The sequence below is a fragment of the Orcinus orca genome, chromosome 2 (assembly GCF_937001465.1).
Source record: "Orcinus orca chromosome 2, mOrcOrc1.1, whole genome shotgun sequence".
NCBI lineage: Eukaryota > Metazoa > Chordata > Mammalia > Artiodactyla > Delphinidae > Orcinus > Orcinus orca.
The window spans coordinates 153,477,698-153,496,634 of NC_064560.1; the positions used below are offsets into that span (position 1 = coordinate 153,477,698).

General features: G+C 42.6%; 1 protein-coding gene across 4 annotated transcripts; it reads left to right on the forward strand.

The window, feature by feature from the left end:
* Window positions 1-810: 810 nt before the first annotated feature.
* PTGDR (prostaglandin D2 receptor) lies at window positions 811-18,194 on the forward strand. 4 transcript variants are annotated; one of them, XM_033404777.2, is made up of 3 exons: window positions 811-2,172; window positions 8,278-8,418; window positions 14,949-18,194. In XM_033404777.2, the coding sequence occupies exons 1-2, from the start codon at window positions 1,130-1,132 to the stop codon at window positions 8,372-8,374; spliced, it is 1,140 nt and encodes a 379-aa protein (XP_033260668.1). In that variant the 5' UTR covers window positions 811-1,129; the 3' UTR covers window positions 8,375-8,418; window positions 14,949-18,194. The 4 variants fall into 4 exon arrangements, with proteins under 4 accessions (XP_033260668.1, XP_033260669.1, XP_004279413.1 ...); XM_033404778.2 differs by having other exon boundaries at window positions 811-1,975; window positions 14,949-18,185; XM_004279365.3 differs by lacking the exon at window positions 14,949-18,194 and having other exon boundaries at window positions 811-1,975; window positions 8,278-10,859.
* The last annotated feature ends 743 nt before the right edge of the window (window positions 18,195-18,937 follow it).

Sequence of the window (18,937 nt, forward strand, 5' to 3'; positions counted from 1 at the left end):
TCCTACTTTCTGGTCTCAAAATTGCAGTTAAACATTAGCTACTAAAACAGCCTTCCTAAAACATGATAGAATCCTGACAAAAGTATGTACTTAGTGCTTCCTATGTGTTCGCACTTTACACGTGTTATCCCTATGTTTCAAAAGAGCCAAACAAGCTGGTTAGATGTTACTTCTTGCGAGGTTAAGCAAGCCTCTCAGGGTCACACAGTGAGTAACAGAACCAGGACATAAACCCGGGTCTGACGTCATCAGCACTCTTAACCATCTTCCTCCCACCATGTCTACACAACCACCGTGATTCACGCTACCCAACATCTCCTCTTGGTTTCCCCTGGAGCCACTTGCCTGAAATCTTGAGAGGAGAAGCCATGAAAGCAAGACAGATGGACTCTATAAACAGAAGATCCGGGTTCCAGGTCCAGCTCAAGTACTAGCTCTGTCACCTTGGGAGATGACTTAACCTTCCAAGATCTCAGTTTCCTCACCTAGGCAATGAAGCTCATTGTTCCTGTTTCAGGATCTAGAAGAGAATGGAGCTAAGGCTTAGGTGTTATGCGAAGGTTGGTTACCTTTTCCCCTCCTTAAAGCACTAATGCGAAAACTAGTGGTAGCTCTTTCTCAGCCTCCCAGCCTCTTCTCGGCCACCGCTAGAGTCCCTCCACGCCACCACCTCCTCCTCGGGCCCCTCTCCTCGCAGTGGCGGCGGCTTAATTTCCCCTCCATTTCAGTAGTTCTCTTGCCTCGCAGGAAGGACTGGTCTTGGATGCTGGGAGTCTGCCTACTTTTCCCCTCCCTCCCTCCCTTCTTCCGACTCTGGGCTTGAGGACCTGTCTCCTCAGGACCCGGCGCGTTGGGGCGGAGCTCTTCACTCGGCTGCCGGGGGTCTCTGCGAAGCCGGCGCCGGGTGCGCAGCCTGCAGTGCGTCCCGCCCCGAGGGGCGGGGTGTGACCCGAGAGTTGAGATAAGAGGCGCCTGCTGTGGTGAGCGCACCGCCATACGCGGAGCTTCCTTGACGGCTCAGCCTCTCTGGCGGAGCCGCGCCTGGGGCGGCCGGGGGGCTTCTCTGCACGCAGACGCCGTGGCCCCAGCCCTCCCGCAGCCTCCGCTCTGGCTCGCCGCGCCTCCCGCCATGAGGCCGCTGTTCTACCGCTGCTGCAACACCACGTCGGTGGAGAAGGGAAACTCAGCGACGATGGGCGGGTTGCTCTTCAGCACGGGCCTCCTGGGCAACCTGCTAGCCCTGGGGCTGCTGGCGCGCTCAGGGCTGCGGACGTGCCCGCGGCGCTCGCCGCGCCCGCCGCCCTCCGTCTTCTACGTGCTGGTGTGCGGCTTGACGGTCACCGACCTGCTGGGCAAGTCCCTCGTGAGCCCCTTCGTGCTGTCCGCCTACGCGCAGAACCGGAGCCTGAGGGGCCTGGCGCCCGCATCCGGCAGCTCGCTGTGCCAAACCTTCGCCTTCTTCATGTCCTTCTTCGGGCTTGCCTCGACGCTGCAGCTGCTGGCCATGGCCCTGGAGTGCTGGCTCTCCCTGGGGCATCCCTTTTTCTACCGACGGTACATAACCCCGCGCCGGGGCGCACTGGTGGCGCCTGTCGTGGGCGCCTTCTGCCTCGCTTTCTGCTCGCTGCCCTTCGCGGGCTTCGGGAAGTTCGTGCAGTACTGCCCCGGCACCTGGTGCTTCATCCAAATGGTCCACGAGGAGCGCTCGCTGTCAGTGCTGAGCTACTCAGTGCTCTACGCCAGCCTCATGCTCCTGCTGGTCCTCGCGGTCGTGCTGTGCAACCTGAGCGCCATGCGCAACCTCTACGCGATGCACCTGCGGCTGCGGCGGCTCCCGCGCTCTGGCCCCAAGGAACGAGCAGAGCTGGCCGCCGGCGAGAGGGAAGAGACCCCGCAGCCCCTGGAGGAGCTGGATCACCTCCTGCTGTTAGCCCTCATGACTGTGCTCTTCACCATGTGCTCCCTGCCTTTAATTGTGAGTCGCTTGGCGCTAAGGCTGCGGGAGACTGAAGCGCGTCGGGCCGCAGTTGCCGGGAGGGAAGGGTGGGGCGCATTGGACGCTGTGCAAGAGGAGCTGCGCCCTGAGCCAGGAGGGTTTGTTGCTGCGTTCCCCGGATCAGCTTCCCTCCACAGCCCCCAGGAGATAGAACCCAATTTGTTGAGCCAAAAAAGGTAAAGCCACAGAAAGGTAGGGAAAGCCGGAGCCGGATGGTGTCCCCTTAGCCCCGCAGAACCTCTCCAGTTAGCAGAACCCCCTCCTCCCTGCTTTCCTCTGGGAAGATCTCAGGGTTATTTATGCACCTCAGGACTTTGAGAAGCAGACCTTGATTCCTCCTTGGCAATACGAGTCCTTTACCACTTCTCGATGGCTACGCGAGGTTTTATTTCGTTACACCCGCCCATGATTTTAGTGGCGTCAGAAATGTGCAAATGGCACCTGGGAGTTCTCCCCGGTGTTGGCGTGGAAAGGGAATAAGGGAAGGTGTGCTCCTGCCAAAGTGATTTGCACATGTGAGTGACTAAAAGCATAGGTTTAGGTATTTTTTAACTCGTGAGTAAACTTTGAGGAGTGGCGGATGCTGTTTCTGGTACTGCAGCTGCGGGGGATGGTGGCGGCAGAGGCGGAGAGGCTGTTTGGATTAGCAGATGTGTAGGAACGTTTCCCCTGGTGGTGTCGTTCTGACAACCTGTCTCGACAGGTTTTGTTTCTATCTTGGCAAGCGAGGTGACATGTAAAGCCATTATCTTGGGTTTCAATCACTAATGGGGGTGGTGGTGCAGATTGAATTACTTCATCGTTTTGCAGGTAATTTCCCTGCACATTAGGTCTTGTGACCCTGGCCAAGACACCTAGGAGTGACTGAGGCTTGAGAAACCTTTTTCAGCCTTGCTCCTCTCCCTCTCCAGACCCCTTGGAGTCCCGAGACTTATGTGAATAGGAAAGTTAAGTTTCTCATGGCAGTGTAGCAGCTTGGGACATTACTTTCAAGGGTGGATGAAAGTGAAATATAGTGTGATTTTTCCCTTAAATGAAGGCCTTAATGTGTTGGGCAAAGAGCTCTCTGGGTTAGGATCAGAACTCCCCAAGATAAATAAATAAATCTCTATCTATATAAACAGAGAGATAGAGATATAGATAGAGAGATAGAGATAGAGGTATAGATATTTAGCAGTGGATTTCAAACTTTAGCACACTCAGACTCTTCAGCAGTGCTTTGAAAAGCAGAGCTGGCTGGGCCCCATTCTCCAGAGTTTCTGATGCAGACATGTTTGAAGAATTCAGCAGCCTCTTCTTCACCTGCTGATGTGGGGATCACATTTTGAGAACCACACTCTAAAGCAAGACTTAGCAATCACAGCCCACAGGCCAAATACGTCCTGCGCACTGTTTTAGTGCAGCCCTGGAGTTAAGAATAGTTTTTATAAATAAACATGTACCATAAATTTGATGACAGGGCACATGAACTCTGAACCCCAATCAAATATGATTCCAAGAAAAAGACTCACTCTTCTCCTTAGTAGACATGTGTTACCAAAAATTGTACTCAATTATTATCACATTTTTAATTCCATCAGTTAAAATTGTAGAAATGTGTTTTCTCTCCCGTTAGTAAGTACCTACTAAATATCCACGATTTGCCTCTTGGCTCATAAAACCTAAAATGTTTGCTCTTCGGCCCTTTACAGAATATGTTTTCGGATCCTTGCTCTAGAATAAGAGCCTTGCTTACCTGTGCTGTGATAAAAGCAGAAATTAACCGAATGCCTGGACATTATGTCCTGAGTTTGAATGTTTTAGTAAGAATAATGCAGAAAGCATAATACATTGGAAAGAACATTGCATTTGACGACTCTCTAAGGAGATTTGAATAACTCACAGGGGCTTGTGAGGATTGAAGGAAATAATGGATTTGAAAATGATTTTCTAAAAAACTTGTGAAGTTTCAAAGACATGCAATGCAGACAGCATTCTTCACAGGAGGTATCATTTCTAGAAAGGATAAGGGCTTTAGCATGGGTTTGAATCAGGTCTCATCACTTACTAAGTATAAAAGTACTTACTTATCCTTTCTAACCTCAGTTTCCTCATCTGTGATGCAGATAACTATTCTTACTCTGTAAGATAGTTTTGAAGATTTGAAGTGTTATATACACATACATACACACTAACCAGGTGCCTGGTGGCCTCAAAATTTATTATTACTAATTATTATTACTAATTATAACTTCCATTTATTATAATTGCCTGCTAGACACAGAAAATTAATTAAGAAATATGACCTCCGAAGATAGTATAATATTTTAAGGCAGTGGTTCTCAAACTTGTTCTAGTCTAAGGACCCTCTTTTCACTCTTAAAAATTATTAAGGGCCCAAAGATGTTTTATTTATGTGGATTATATCTATTAGTATTTACAATATTAGAAATTAAAAATAAGAAAAATTTTAGATATTATTGTAAAACAAGTTACAATGTACTTATTGCTTGTGTTTTTGCATAGGTGAAAGAGAAGTTTGAGATTTCAAAATTATTTAATGAATGATAATAAAGTGTAGTAATATTAGCAGGTAACATGGGAAAAAACATGTTAAGAGCACAGAAGCACTGAGAACAGTCTCTGAAAATGCACATATGTATGTATTACCTTAGAAAGGTCTAGAAAATGCAAGAGTACACAGCACATATTCCATTAGCCATGAGAGTGATGATATCATTCATTACACATCAGGCAGCTTCTGTGAAACTCACTGTACACTTATGAGAGGATGAAAGTGAAAAAAGACAAGTAACATCTTTTTATGAAAATAGTTTTGACCACATAGACACACTGAAAGAGTATTAAAGATGCCCATTCTTTGAAAATCACTTTTCTAAGGAAAGGATTTAGTGATTGGAAAAAATAAGGCTGTATGTGAAGGTGGGTAAACTTAAAAAAAAACAATCTTGCTCATCACATAAATATTGTATTTCATTAAGCTGGTGAAAAGTTTGTTGGAATATGATTTTTTAATTAAGTTTGTTATAATGCTGGATTAGAGCAAGATGTTTAGATTGAATTCTCAAATTTCCAATTTGATACGGTAAAAAGAAAGTATAGAGAATATGGGAGGAGCTTTAGTGGCAGTTTGCAGCACATTCTTTAATGTATACGAAGTATTTTCATCAAAATTATTTTTACCTTAGAAAACCACAGTGTTTTGGAGGTTGGTCGGGAAGCAGAAATGGCTGAAAGAGGGTTTTCACGAAGCGATGCAACATAGTAGTTGAGAGGTTTAGAAGCCAGGTAAAGGTATGCACAAGCTTGTGTAATCGCATATATCAGAATCCATGGAGTCAGAGAAGTGGTTAGAGGACCTCCTGCATGCATTGAGATAACTCGTGTGTGCGTGTGTGTGTGTGTGTGCGCGCGTGTGTGTGTGTGTTTCATTTTGTTGAGCAGAAAGAATGGGTGGGGTGCTCCATCCATAGGAGGCTGTTAAAGTTGTGTAAGGGATGGTAGCAAGAGACTGGCCCAGGGAAAAGGGTCAGAAGTGGATTTAAAGAGCTAGAGCAGAGGATGAGGTCTAGGGTGTGGTGATGGATGAACTGAATGGGAGCGGGCGTTGGAATCAATGTTGCTGTCCTAAGCAGGGATGTCCAGCCAAGCTGTCGCTAGAGAACAGGCAACAGCGACATTTTTTTGTGGACCCCTAATTTCAACAGAGGGCGCTCTTCTCACACCAGTTCTCTTTGTGTAATGACCTGCATGCGTTGAACAAGCCAGGAATACCATTGATCATCAGAGGATTTTTCAAAAGTCTAGATTGTGTTCAAACGGATGTCTTGTGAGAATTAATAGAATATGTACTTTGATCACTGTCACAAGGGAATAAATTTGTCATACTTTTAGTAAACTCAAAAAATAAATAAAATTAAAAGGCCGTTTGTAGAATATTACATTTCTAATACAAATCAGGTGACTTGAAAGTACAAATAACCTAATAATATGCAATAGAATTGATATGGATAAATAGTGTACAGAAATAAAATTTGTCTTAATTATATAAACATCATTCAGTTACCCAGATCCCAACTAATCAAGCATTCTCAAATAGTAAGAATTATATCTTGCTGCACTCCACTTTGAGGAGAAAGGAGCAGATAGAAAGATTAAAGTCATAAAAAGTGTTTGCTTTTTCAATCAACTCAAGTGTGTAGCCTGTTGTCATCCATTTATTCACTCATCTCAGATTTGGAACCTACAACATTCCAGGCACTGTAATTCATTGTGGGGATATAAAATGAGAGAAACATCCCATCTGCCCACAGAGCTATAATACTGGGGGTGAGAGGGAGTGACTAGGGCCAGAAAGGAGTTAGAAAAGGAAAGGATTGACTCCTAATTGATAAAATAATAATAATAGCTAATTATTGAATTATTCTTAATGCAAGGACCTGTTCTCAAGGTTGTACTCATACTATCTCATGCAAATTTCATAACAATCCTGAAAGATAGGTGCAATTATCCCCATTGTATAGATGAGGAAACAGAGTAACTTGCCTGAAGTAACACAGCCAGTGAGGCGATTCTATCTAACCTGGATGGTCGGACTCTAAAGCTGATGAGCTCAACCACCACCTTAACCATCACCAGAGGCTTCGTGATGGGGGTAATGTTTTAGGTCAACCTGGAAAGAAACTAGGATTTGAGCATGTAATCAATTTCCACATCTGTAAAATGGAGATAATGAACATACTTACTTCACAGGACTTCCGTAAGGATGAAACAAACTTTTAAAAGTAAAACACTTAGAACGGTGCCTGAGAATATGAAGCTCTGTGTGGACATTAGCCATTATTATTACTCTTAGTATTATTAAGCAGTGATGATGGGAGAGGGCTTCCAGATAAACTCCGTCTTCCTAAGTGCACTAGATGGGAGTATCTGAGCCTACAGAAAAGAGAATAAAAAGGTAAGGAAACAATTATGAGAACATACATCTTCTCATATCCCTGATTGCGTTGAATGGGTCTGGTCTGTGTACTTATTCATATCCCCTCCCATTAACGTTGAGTTTGCATATTTTCTGGACCATTAGAGTCCATTTTGTCCCATTATGGATTTAGAATCTTAATGAGCATGGGCGATGTAAGAGCACTGAGAAAAAGTGGCTGGCCTCCAACTGAGTGGGAGACAGTTGTAGTGCTGGTCTAGACAGCAGTGTCGGCTGAATGGCAGGAAAGAGATGAAGCAGTTTGCAGGGCTCCCAAGAGGCCAGAGAGCTCAAGGAAGAGCAAGACAATACAGGAGTGGCTGGGCACAGGTAAGTAGGCTTATCGCTCTGTGTATGTTTCTTTTTTCTTCCTAGTCTGAAAAGAGGGTGACGACCACAGAATGATAAGCATCTGTGCTAAAAATGAGTAATTTACACAAGTTGTCTTCTGTCTTTCCACTGGAATATGTCCTGTCTCTTCACGTTGATTAAACGTTTCTGTTTCAGATGGACTCACAGACATAGAAAACAAACTTATGGCTATCAAAGGAGAAATCAGGGGCAGGGATAAATAAGGGATTTGGGATTAACAGATACACACTGCTATATATAAAATAGATAGACAAGGACCTGCTGTATAGCACAGGGAACTGTATATCTTGTAATAACCTATATTGGAAAAGAATCTGAAAAAGAAAAAAAATACATTTATATGTATATACATATACATGCTGTACACCTAAAACATTGCCAATCAGCTATACTTCAATAGAAAAAAATTCAGAGAAAGAAGAAACAAGTTTCTGTTTCATGGGTGTCTCCACACATGTGACATTTCACAAGTGTGACTTATTTCTGGGCTAACTAAGAATCGAGGACAGGAAGGAGGCAGAGGAAAAAGGGAAGAGAATCAGTATCTATGGGAGTGAGGTGACTCTGTAAACGACTCAGTAGACTAGATTTGTCCCACTTCAGCTCTTCCTCTACACCGCCAGGTAGGGAGCGGGCAACTCTAGCCCTGCCACACTCACCACAGTTGGACCAGCTCCAGGGACTTAGCCAGGGGCTCCCAGGAGGACCTGGCTTCCACTGAGCCTCCCAGGTCGGCCCTGCACCTCCCTGGCTTCTCACTGGCACCCATCCACTGTGGTGGCCTTAGCTGCTTATAAATTTACCCAAATGAATACTCCAAGCCAAGCTGCCGTACTCTTACGGAAAAGTAATGTTTCCTAAGTGAAGTAAGTGAATTTGTTGCGGCCATCGACCTTCCGCTCTCCTAATTGAATGTTTTTCTTTAAAACAGTATCGTGCTTACTACGGAGCGTTTAAAGCTGTTCACGAGAAAAATGGAACTGCTGAAGAAATTGAAGACCTCCGAGCCTTACGCTTCCTCTCTGTGATCTCCATTGTGGACCCTTGGATTTTCATCATTTTCAGAACATCGGTATTTCGGATGTTTTTTCACAAGATTTTCATAAGGCCTCTTATGTATAGAAACTGGCACAGCAATTCTTGCGGAACTAGCATGGAATCCAGGCTGTGACGGTGTGTTAACCTCTCTGGTAAACTCAGGAATATATCACATTTTCTGGCAAAGAACCATGATCAAAAATATCTTACAAGTTATATCCTTAAAAGCTATGTCCCATAACAAAACATCTAAATGTATTTTCAAAACTATTCGATCGATCTTAATAATGTGTTGTCACTCTTTATTCGAGAACCAGTTCAGTGGGGTTTTTCATTTTGAGTAGCAACTACAATTTCATATATTGTAAACAATGTTAAAAGTCTTAAAGCAATGATAGTAATTATTCCATTGTTTGTACTTGGTGTCCCTAATTTTTTAAGGCGGTCTTGAGACCTCTGGGTCTTTATTTAAATTCAGTAGAAACAACACAGTTTACAATTATGTGATAGGTGTTCTTAAATTTTCTTACCCTCTTTATTTCTAGTGGAACCTGATTTGTTTATTTTGCATCACAATTGCCCCTGTTTAATTCTTTCCTTTGCCAACTGATACAAATATAGCCTGAATTATAGATGCTCCTCTGAAAAGGGTGATAGAAAATATAACTAGGTGAGGCGTTTGGAGGGTCCTTCCCCCAGCCACCCTCTGGGAAAACGCTCACCACCTTGTGTGAAGAGGCGAAGCTGTAAATAAGTAAACGAAAGGCAAGATGTGACTATGATCTACACCCTAGAGAAGAAAAAATTCTTTTTACCCTTTGAAGTCCAGTTTCTTGTGTGTTGAGGTAGGGGTGTCAGTAGGCATGAAAATTTGGAGTGGCTACAAAATGTTGTTTCAGTTTTTGGAACCTCCATTTTGTAGGTTTATCAAAATAATGGATTCTTTGGTGGGGAGGGATTTATGGTCTTTGGAAGACAGGGATGTATGACTTCCCAGAGAGTGTGTTTACTAAGCATGGCTGTGACACAGCCAGGCATTCAGCACAGGGACAAGCTCACCCGGGACTCAGTCAGCCTCAGCTGAGAGCAGTGACAATAACCTTAACTTCTACATGTTAAAGCCATATTCTGCCCTTGGTGGAGACCGTAAGACCTTATTGAGGTTCCTGAGAGATACGCTTTCAATCTGGAGCAGAATATGGCCCAGATGGAGCACCACCAAGCACTTTAATTGTACATAATGTTTACAAAGGTTAGCAGCACTATGACCAAAAGGGAAAAGTGGGGAAAATACAGCTGCAGCTGTTAAACTAAGCAAGAGACTGTAGACCCAGCCTGCAGGGAAGAACTTTCACCTTGGGTAAAAGATGAAAGTTTTTTCATGGGGGCGTCAGAGGGGTTTCAGCATCTGTGGTGTACCTGACACACTCAGACTCTGAGCTGGACACCTGAATAGACTGAAACCCCCATTCAGCCATCCCTTCCAAAGATCAGAGTATTTGCCTTACTTTCAGCTTAGCAGCAGCCCCATTTTTTCACCTCTGGTTTATCTCAGAGGTGGTATTGACCTGGAAATATATGTGTAATTTTTGTGTGTAGCAAAACTGTGAAATGGCCAAATTAGGAATACAGGAATTATAATCTGAGAGTATGATGTGATGAAAAATGCACTTGTTTTCAAGTTTAACTCTCGTTTGTATATTTAATTTGTAAGTACCTTTATGTGTTTCATTGTCAGAGGAAGTGCATCTGTTTCATGCTCTCCTTTTGGAAGGTGTGTTATGATCATTATCAAGATCATTTGAAAAGTTCCCAGATACATCAATAAACATAACTTTATGATATTTTGCAAAGAAAATTACTTTTCTTTAGTTTTTTTTAGTTTTTTTTTTTAGATTTTTTTTTTTTTTAGTTTGGTTTAGTTTTTTTATTTTGTTTTGTTTTGTTGTTTTGAGTAAAGGGCTACCAGCAGTCTTTCATTCTCTAGCAGTTTAATAGTGAGCATTTTTATAGGCTGTTCTATTAGCATATGTATTCCTTTAAACAAGTTTGCACAGGTTAATCCAAGGAGGTAGTGGTGCTTTCTGTTTAACACAGAATGTAGCTATAACATCTGGATGAAATCCATGTTAAGTTAAAAGTCAACTCTTCAATGATCTTCATTGATTTACTCATTAGATCCTTAACCATTAAATAAGTTTTAATTGACACATACCTTGGGTCAGGCAATTAGTTAGGTGCGGAGGAAAAAAATACATAAGACTTGGGCTTCCCTGGTGGCGCAGTGGTTGAGAGTCCGCCTGCCGATGCAGGGGACACGGGTTCGTGCCCCGGTCTGGGAAGATCCCATGTGCCACGGAGCAGCTGCGCCCGTGAGCCATGGCCGCTGAGCCTGCGCGTCCGGAGCCTGTGCTCCGCAACGGGAGAGGCCACGGCAGTGAGAGGCCCGCGTACCGCAAAAAAAAAAAAAAACCCATAAGACTTAGTTCTGGCGCATGATTTGCTCATTGTCCAGTGGGGGAGACAAGCACGTAAACAGTTACAACAGAGTATGGAAATCCCAGTGAGAAATGTGCACACACAGTCCCATTACAGAAGAGGAAACCTGAACTAGGGGTGTTGTGTAGGGTTATCAGAACTTCACAGTGAGAAGATGCTGAAGTGAAATATTGAAGATGAGTAGGAATTTTGACTCCAGTTGAAAACTAAAAAATAGTCTACATAAAACTAAAATAGTCTACATAAGAGGAAATACATGTGGTTAATAAATGTAGAAAAATTCCTGTCTAATCAAAGAAATGCTAAATTAAAATCAAATTATCAAGGACCACACACAAAAATAATTATGACTGTCAATAACAGAAAGGCTGTTAGTAGATAAAAGGAACACTTGTGCTCCCCTGGTGAGTTTGTAAATTTGTCCACCTTTTCTTGATAGCAACCTGACAGTGCGTATCAGGAGCCTACAAGTGTTCTTTTCTGCCATTCCAGTGACTCCACTCTAGAATTCTCTTCCAGAGGGGCTGTCACCGTTATGTGCAAAACTCTTCTTTGTAGCATTATTTATAATAGCAAAAAGATGAAAATGAAATCATCTACCTGACCGAAACGGGTTAAACAAACTCTTCAGGTATAATATAGATACACACACAAACATATATGAAAATTATGTAGCCATTAAAAAAAGACATTTTCAAATAATTTATAAAAATTGAGAAGAAAGCTTACAGTGTAATACGAGGTGATAAAAAGCATGATACAATGTATTTTAAGGTATGATCCATAATTAAATATGCATATAAAATACCTTGAAAAAATAAACCAAAGAATCAAAGTGTGAACCACAGTTACCTTTTTTGTGGACACTTTTTCCCACAATTCTTCATATTTTCCAAGTTTTAAAATAATACATCAAAATTTCTTTTATGTGAAATTCTTTTTTTAAAAGAATGAATAGAAATGGACTGAGAAGACAAGGGGGAAAGGCACGAACGGAAATCTTTCACATCTAAAGGACCAGTATGTGCAAAGCCATGCAGGAATAAAGGAGTGTGGCATGTCCAGGCTTAGTTAGTAGCTTCATTTGGCGGAAGCTTGGGAATTATGAGCAGAGGTGGCAGGAAAAGAAGCTGAAAAGAGGGGCAAGTTTCCCACCATCAGGGGTGTTTGGTGCAGGGGTGGAGGTTTGGAGCTCTCGTGGGGCCCATATACACGCTGGAGACTTTGAAGCCAGGGTGCAGTCAGAACGGAGTTTGAGGAAGACCGTGCTGGTGGTATGAATTGTGGATGGTCAGGTGGGAGGCCTCATGTGGTTGTGCAGTCCGTGCACTAGACCAGGGTGCTGGTTAAGGAAGAGAGTGGGACTCTCTTGCGGGGCTGCTTGCCTGGAAGTGGAGTTCATCAGCTCAGAAGAAAGGGCCCCCTTTGATGATCTTTCTACTGGGAGGAGGGACAAAAAAGGCAAATATGCAGGCCCAGGAGTGCCCTGCTGCCAGGGAGGGAAAGAGGTGAGAAGGAGCTGAATTCAAGCAGTGCCAGGGAGAGGTAAGTTGCACAGCCTTTTTTTTTGCTCCATATTTTTCCTACTATTATAGACATTGTGGAAATTAACATGTTTCAGTTTTATCCAGGACTAGAAATTCATAATTAACAAAATTAACAGTATGAAAAATTTATTAGGCATTTAAAAATTGTAAAGACAACTTTGTCTTACTGGCAAAGAGAGTTTGGCGACTTCTCTTGTAATTCCTCTCAGGAGTGAGGCTGGGATTGCCGGTCTAGGTATTCCCAGTATGGCCTTCAGGTGGAGGAGAGCCGAGCCTACAGGTGAGGAGTGGTATGTAATTAGGGCTTGCTTTCCCTGCCTCTCCACAATTGCCTAACTTGTTGAAACAAATCAGCAGGTCTCACCTGATATCAGAAGGGTAAAAATTTCAATCTGCCAGACAATTAAAAAAAAAAACTGCATGTACTCAGGAGTCAGTCCAGTCTTAAAAATATTTGCAATGAATCCATCCATGCTCTGGTTATAGAGTAAATGATATCAAATACAAAGAGAAGAAGAAATAAACTTGGTTGTTTCTTTGTTTTTTACTTTTTGCTACTTAAATCCTGACACCAGTGAGAATAAGTTTCCGGACGCGCAGGCTCAGCGGCCACGGCTCACGGGTCCAGCCGCTCCGCGGAATGTGGGATCCTCCCAGACCGGGGCACGAACCCGTGTCCCCTGCACGGACTCTCAACCACTGCGCCACCAGGGAAGCCCTATAATGATTCTTAATTCATAGAAACCTCTTACAAACCAATCAGAAACCCAGGACAAATTAGAATATAAAAATAATACAATTTAGGGCAAATGTTACCAAGTGCTGCAGTATGGGGCAAAGATCTAAAAGCAAAGCCCTAAATCAAAGATAATTGACATTCAAGATTAGCCTAGTAGTGCATTATATAGACACCTGGACAAACAATGAAGTTGATAGTTTGCTGACATCAATTTCTTATTGGTACAAATAGGAGATGGAAACAGTAAGTGTCACACAGCACAATTCATTGTGAATTGGGAAGACTTCTTTAATTCCCCCAAATTTAAAAATCACTCAGAGTCCTCAATTACGTTAAAAAGACAAAGTGCAATGATTTACTCGTTATGATTGACACATCCAAAATAAAATGACCTCCCCCCCAAACTAAAATGGGACCAAAGAGCTATCCTTCAAGTGGAAACAAATAGTAATATCAGGCAAAGTAGAATTCGGGGTAAGTTTTAATTGGCTAAATGGTTAAAAAGTTCATCTGTGGCTGTAAGATACAATCAGTAGTGAATACCTTACAGCCTTGACTCATTTTTACCAAACAACATGTCAAAAGTACAAAGGAAAAAACACTAGAAACAGGAGAAATTGAAAAATCACTAGTCATGGATGATTTTCATGCCCACAAGCAATGAAAAATAGATCAAATGATAAAAAGACATCTGTTTAAATACATTTCTATTTCTGTTATCACATCATTCAAAACTCAGATGGATTTTTATTCAATAGGCAGAGTATATTTAGCATGGTCTGTTTTTAAGCATAGACTATGACATAGTCCTGTAATTCACTTTGGGGGGGGGGGCCTTAGAAACACCTGCAGAAAGGCATACTGTGGTCCTCCAGAGTAGCTCAAACCCACGCTTAACAAGAGGCTTGGACGACTGCAAAAGATACAGTCCTTATGTGTGTGCAGGCAGAGAAAAAGGACAGTGTTTCAAACATGAACCCCATACTCAAAATCATACTGTTACCACCCTTTTGAGTCAGACCCCAACAAGGGTCCTCCTGACCCATATCACTGGAGCCAATAGAGCAAGACCAAACTTGGTTCAGAAGCACAGGAAAGCTTTATTCTTTGATGAAAGCACTGAGGGGTGCGAGCTCCCATTCTAGAGCAGGTGCTCTCCTGGATAGGCTGTGGGCGGAGCTTCTTTATCCGGCTCTTGACAGAGGGGGAGGGGGCGAGTTCTCCATGGGCTTAGGCAGGTGTGCTTCTTAGGCTCCAGACCGCAGTGCCTCGGGCAGCGTCTCTGCACACGGCCCGCCACTGCCATCTTGAATTGTGTCGTGTGTAGCGCTTGTGCACTGCCCAGCGAGACAGCAGAGCATTCGGGTGCATGGGTTTTGTGCTGGTAACTAATCCAACGTGTCAGGTGCAAGACCTCTGCATACGGTCCCTTATAGGCCGGCGAAACTAGACTAAGCACAAAAGAAGAGGTTAGACCTTATCACCTGGATTCCATCTTATTTTTCCTGGGGATGCCAGGAGGCTTTACTGGTGACAAGGATGGATCCTCTGTCTGTTAGCTGTTCATTTGTGATCAGCTGCTTTGTGCATGCAAACTCTGTATACTGCGAGCCAGGATGAGTATCAGTCATGATTTTATTTGATAATAGCAATTCGCCAAAGCAGCAAAGGAGAAGTCAGCTGGTGAGTTATATCATTGTAACAGGCAGCGTCTAACAGAGCTGCCAGTGATTCCTGTCTCCTGGGGTTCATGCCTTTGTGAAATCTCTTCCTCTCCAGTGCGAGCTGGACCCAGAAACTTGCTCCTAAGGAGTGGAATACAGCAAAAAACATCTGGGACATTACACTCCAGCTTTGGTAACAGAAAAGACTGTGGCTTTTGCCTCACGTGCTTGCTCTGATGGAAACCAGCTGCCATGCTGTGAGAGGCTCACATGGGCAAAAAACTGAGGGAGATCCCTAGGCAACAGCCTGTCCAGAGCTGGAGGCCTCAGTGCAACAACCCATGAGGAACTGAATCCTCCTACAGCCGCATGAACCTTCTTGGAAGTGGAAACTTCCGAATCCAGCCTTGAGATGGCTGCAGCCCCCGCCAACGCCTCTGCTGCGACCTTGAGAGAGACCCAGAGGACCCAGCTGAGCGGCGCTCAAAATCACCCAGAAACGGTGAGAGAAATGTTGTTTTAAGTCGCTAAATTTGGGGGTAATTTTTTCTGCAGTCATAGATAACTAATGCAATCATGACTATTAAATTAATGGCTATACAAATTATACACAAATCCATAGCATACTTTGTTGATAAATACGATACATGAAACAGTTATAAGCCTTGATGTTATACTAGGCTACAAGGGAAATCTCAACAAATATAAGAAGGCAGAAATCGAACATTTCATCTTCTCTGGTTAGGAAACACATTTTTATTTAAGTGGAAACCAAAAACACTCTCCAATTACTTGGAAATGTTAACTTTTTTGTATCATATTAAATGGTGCATAAAACGTGCATATACTGTTTAAATAATAGTTATAAAGTGAACATTCAAGAAAACGCCGTGCAGGTCAAGAAACAGAACCAGAGGTGAACACTATCCTGATGTTGGGATAACACATGTCCTCTCTTGTGTCTTTCTCCCTAGCTTAGCACTGTCTCAGATCAGATTCCTCCCCTGCAGAGGAGAGACAGGGATTCAGGTGTGTGTGATTTGTGGAGCTCGTGCCCTCAGGAAAAAGGTGGTAAAGGACACAGGGACAGGGCAGGGACAAGAGCTAAGCAAGGATGAGGTCTCAGCTTCAGCCTGACCCTGGAGCCTGGAAAGCACCACTGTGTTGGTACCGCGTGTCATAAGCAATCTTTGGCCTGGGTGTACTGGGGGTGGCCTTCAGGTCGGGCAATTTTCCAGAGCAGGGGCCACCTGTGAACTGTTAGCAGCCAATACTCATAGGGGCTGAGGAGTGGGTGCCCTGGCCTGGAAAAAGGGATGTGGGCAGCATCCACTACGTATTATGTTTGAGATTCACCTCACTGTCTGTGTGGCTGCAGTTCATATGATATCATTGCCGAATAATATTCTAGTGTATGAATATATCATATGCTGCCAATGAACATTTAGGTTGTTTCCCGATTTATTACAAACAATGCTGCTTTGGCTATTTTATCATTATTATGTCAGACGGGTAAAAGAGTATGTCTACTACCTAGGAGGGGAATTTTGGAATTGTAGGGTATGTGTCTCTTCTACTTTATTATATTATAAAAAAATTGTTTTCCGGGCTTCCCTGGTGGTGCAGTGGTTGAGAGTCCACCTGCCGATGCGGGGGACACGGTCCGGGAAGATCCCACATGCCGCGGAGAGGCTGGGCCTGTGAGCCATGGCTGCTGAGCCTGCACGTCTGGAGCCTGTGCTCCGCAACGGGAGAGGCCACAACAGCGAGAGGCCCGCGTACCGCAAAAAAAAAAAAAAAAAAAAAAAAATTGATTTTCAATTTACAATACCACCAGCATTGTTTGGTAGCATTGCTCCACTTGTATCTCTGGACTTAGCCATTCTGGTAACTTTTAATGGTATCTCACTGAGGTTTTACATCTTTATTGGAGTATAATTGCTTTACAATGGTGTGTTAGTTTCTGCTTTATAACAAAGTGAATCAGTTATACATATACATATGTTCCCATATCTCTTCCCTCTTGCGTCTCCCTCCCTCCCCTCCCACACTCCCTATCCCACCCCTCTAGGTGGTCACAAAGCACCGAGCTGATCTCCCTGTGCTATGCGGCTGCTTTCTCACTGAGGTTTTAATGTGTTTTCCTTTTTATTAATGATGTTGTACACCTTTTCATAGATTAATTGGTTTGGAAGTTCTCTTTTTATAAAACTTTTGTTCAAGTCTTTTGCCTAGGTTTATCATATAATGTCTTTTTTTTCTTATTGACTTGTAGATGTCCTATCTACTGTTACTTTGTTAGTTATATGTGTTGCAATATTTTCCCATTCTGTAATCTGTCTTTTCAGTCTCTCTATGGTGACTTTTAATGAACAGGAGCTTTTATTTATTGGAATCTAATTTATTAAGCTTTTCTTTTATGGTTAAGCTTTTTATGTCCTGATTGAAAATTTTTTTCCTAACATGGAATCATGAAATATTTTTCCACATTATTTTATAAAAGCTTTATAGTTTTACCTTCACTCTTGGGTGTCAATCCACCTATAATTTACTTTGTGTGTGGTGTGATGTAGATATTCAATTTTATATTTTTTTACCATATAAATAACCAGTTGTCTCCAGTTGAACTTTTAATCGAAAAATTCATCCTTTCCTCAATGGTATTAAATATTATCTCTGTCACATATCAGGTTTCCAAATTTGTGTCTTTTTGTAGTCTCTCTATACTATTCCATTGGCTTGTTTTCTTAGTTACTGTAATTTTACAGTACCCGGTACACTATTTCTTCTACCTAATTCTTTTTCAAGTGGACCCTGCTAATCTTAGTTATTTGTGTTTCTGTATAAAATTTAAAATAAGCTTGCCAATTTACACCGAAAACAAAACACCTGCCGGGAGTTTTACTGGGATTGCACTTGATCTATTGATCAATTTGGTATATCTCCCAATTTACTTTTTATTAAATTATAATATACATACAGAAAAGTATAGAAACTATAAGTAGACAAATTAAACACACTAAGTAACCAGCACCCAGATCAAAAAACAGAATACCACCAGAATCTCAGGCCTCTAAAGAACCCGTTTTCGCTACCATCCTCACCCACAACAGGTACTAATATCATGTATTAATTTTGTCTACTTTTGAACTTTATTGAAATAGGAAAAATAAGTCACACAGTATGTACTTGGCTTTTTTTTCATTCAGCGTTATGCTTATGAAACTCATCCATGTTGTTCAGATAGCTATATTTTGTTTACTCTCAGCGTTGTAGTGTGTAGTCTTCCATAGTATGAATTTATCACAATAGGTTATTCCATTCCATTGTAGATAGACATTTGAGTTATTTCTAATTGGGGCTATTACAGATAGTAATATACATTCTTGTACACATCTTTTAGGAACGTAAGCATGCATTTCTCTTAAGGAAATAAGTGGGAATGTAATTGCTAGGTCATAAGTTTTGTCTTTGGTACATACTGCAAGCAGTCTTCCAAAATGGAGTGTATTAATTTATACTTCCATGGCAGTGTGTGAAACTTCTAGTCGATCCACATGCTAATCAATACTTCACATACTGTCTTTCTATTTCAGTTTAGCCGTTCTGGGACTGTATAGTGGTATCATGTTGTGGTGTTAATTTGCGTATTCCTGTATACACTTTTTCATGTGTTTATTGGCCTCTGGATATCCCTGTCTGTGAAGGCTCTGTTAAAGTCTTTTTCCCATTTATAAAAGGTTGTCTGCCATTTGCTTATTGATTTATGCCATCTCGTCATCCGAATCTATTAGGTTCTTAAATTTAGGCAGTATGTGGCAAAATTTTGTACAGAGAAGGAATTCTATGAAATCCAATCTATTTGTTTTCTGGAATTCACAATGAGAATTTAGATAACGAAGGATACCTGAAGCCACTGTAGGTGTTTTTCTGCTGAATCTGGTTTCTGGTGTCTCATCTCCGATGAGCTTGGTAGTATGCTAACTACTCATATTTCTGAGACTCTCTGATGCCTAAGATGATGGTCCCTTCCTCCAGAGAGGTTTTGTTGTATCTGCCGGGCACTTAGAGTCAGTCCAGGACGACTTTAAACCAATTCATGGC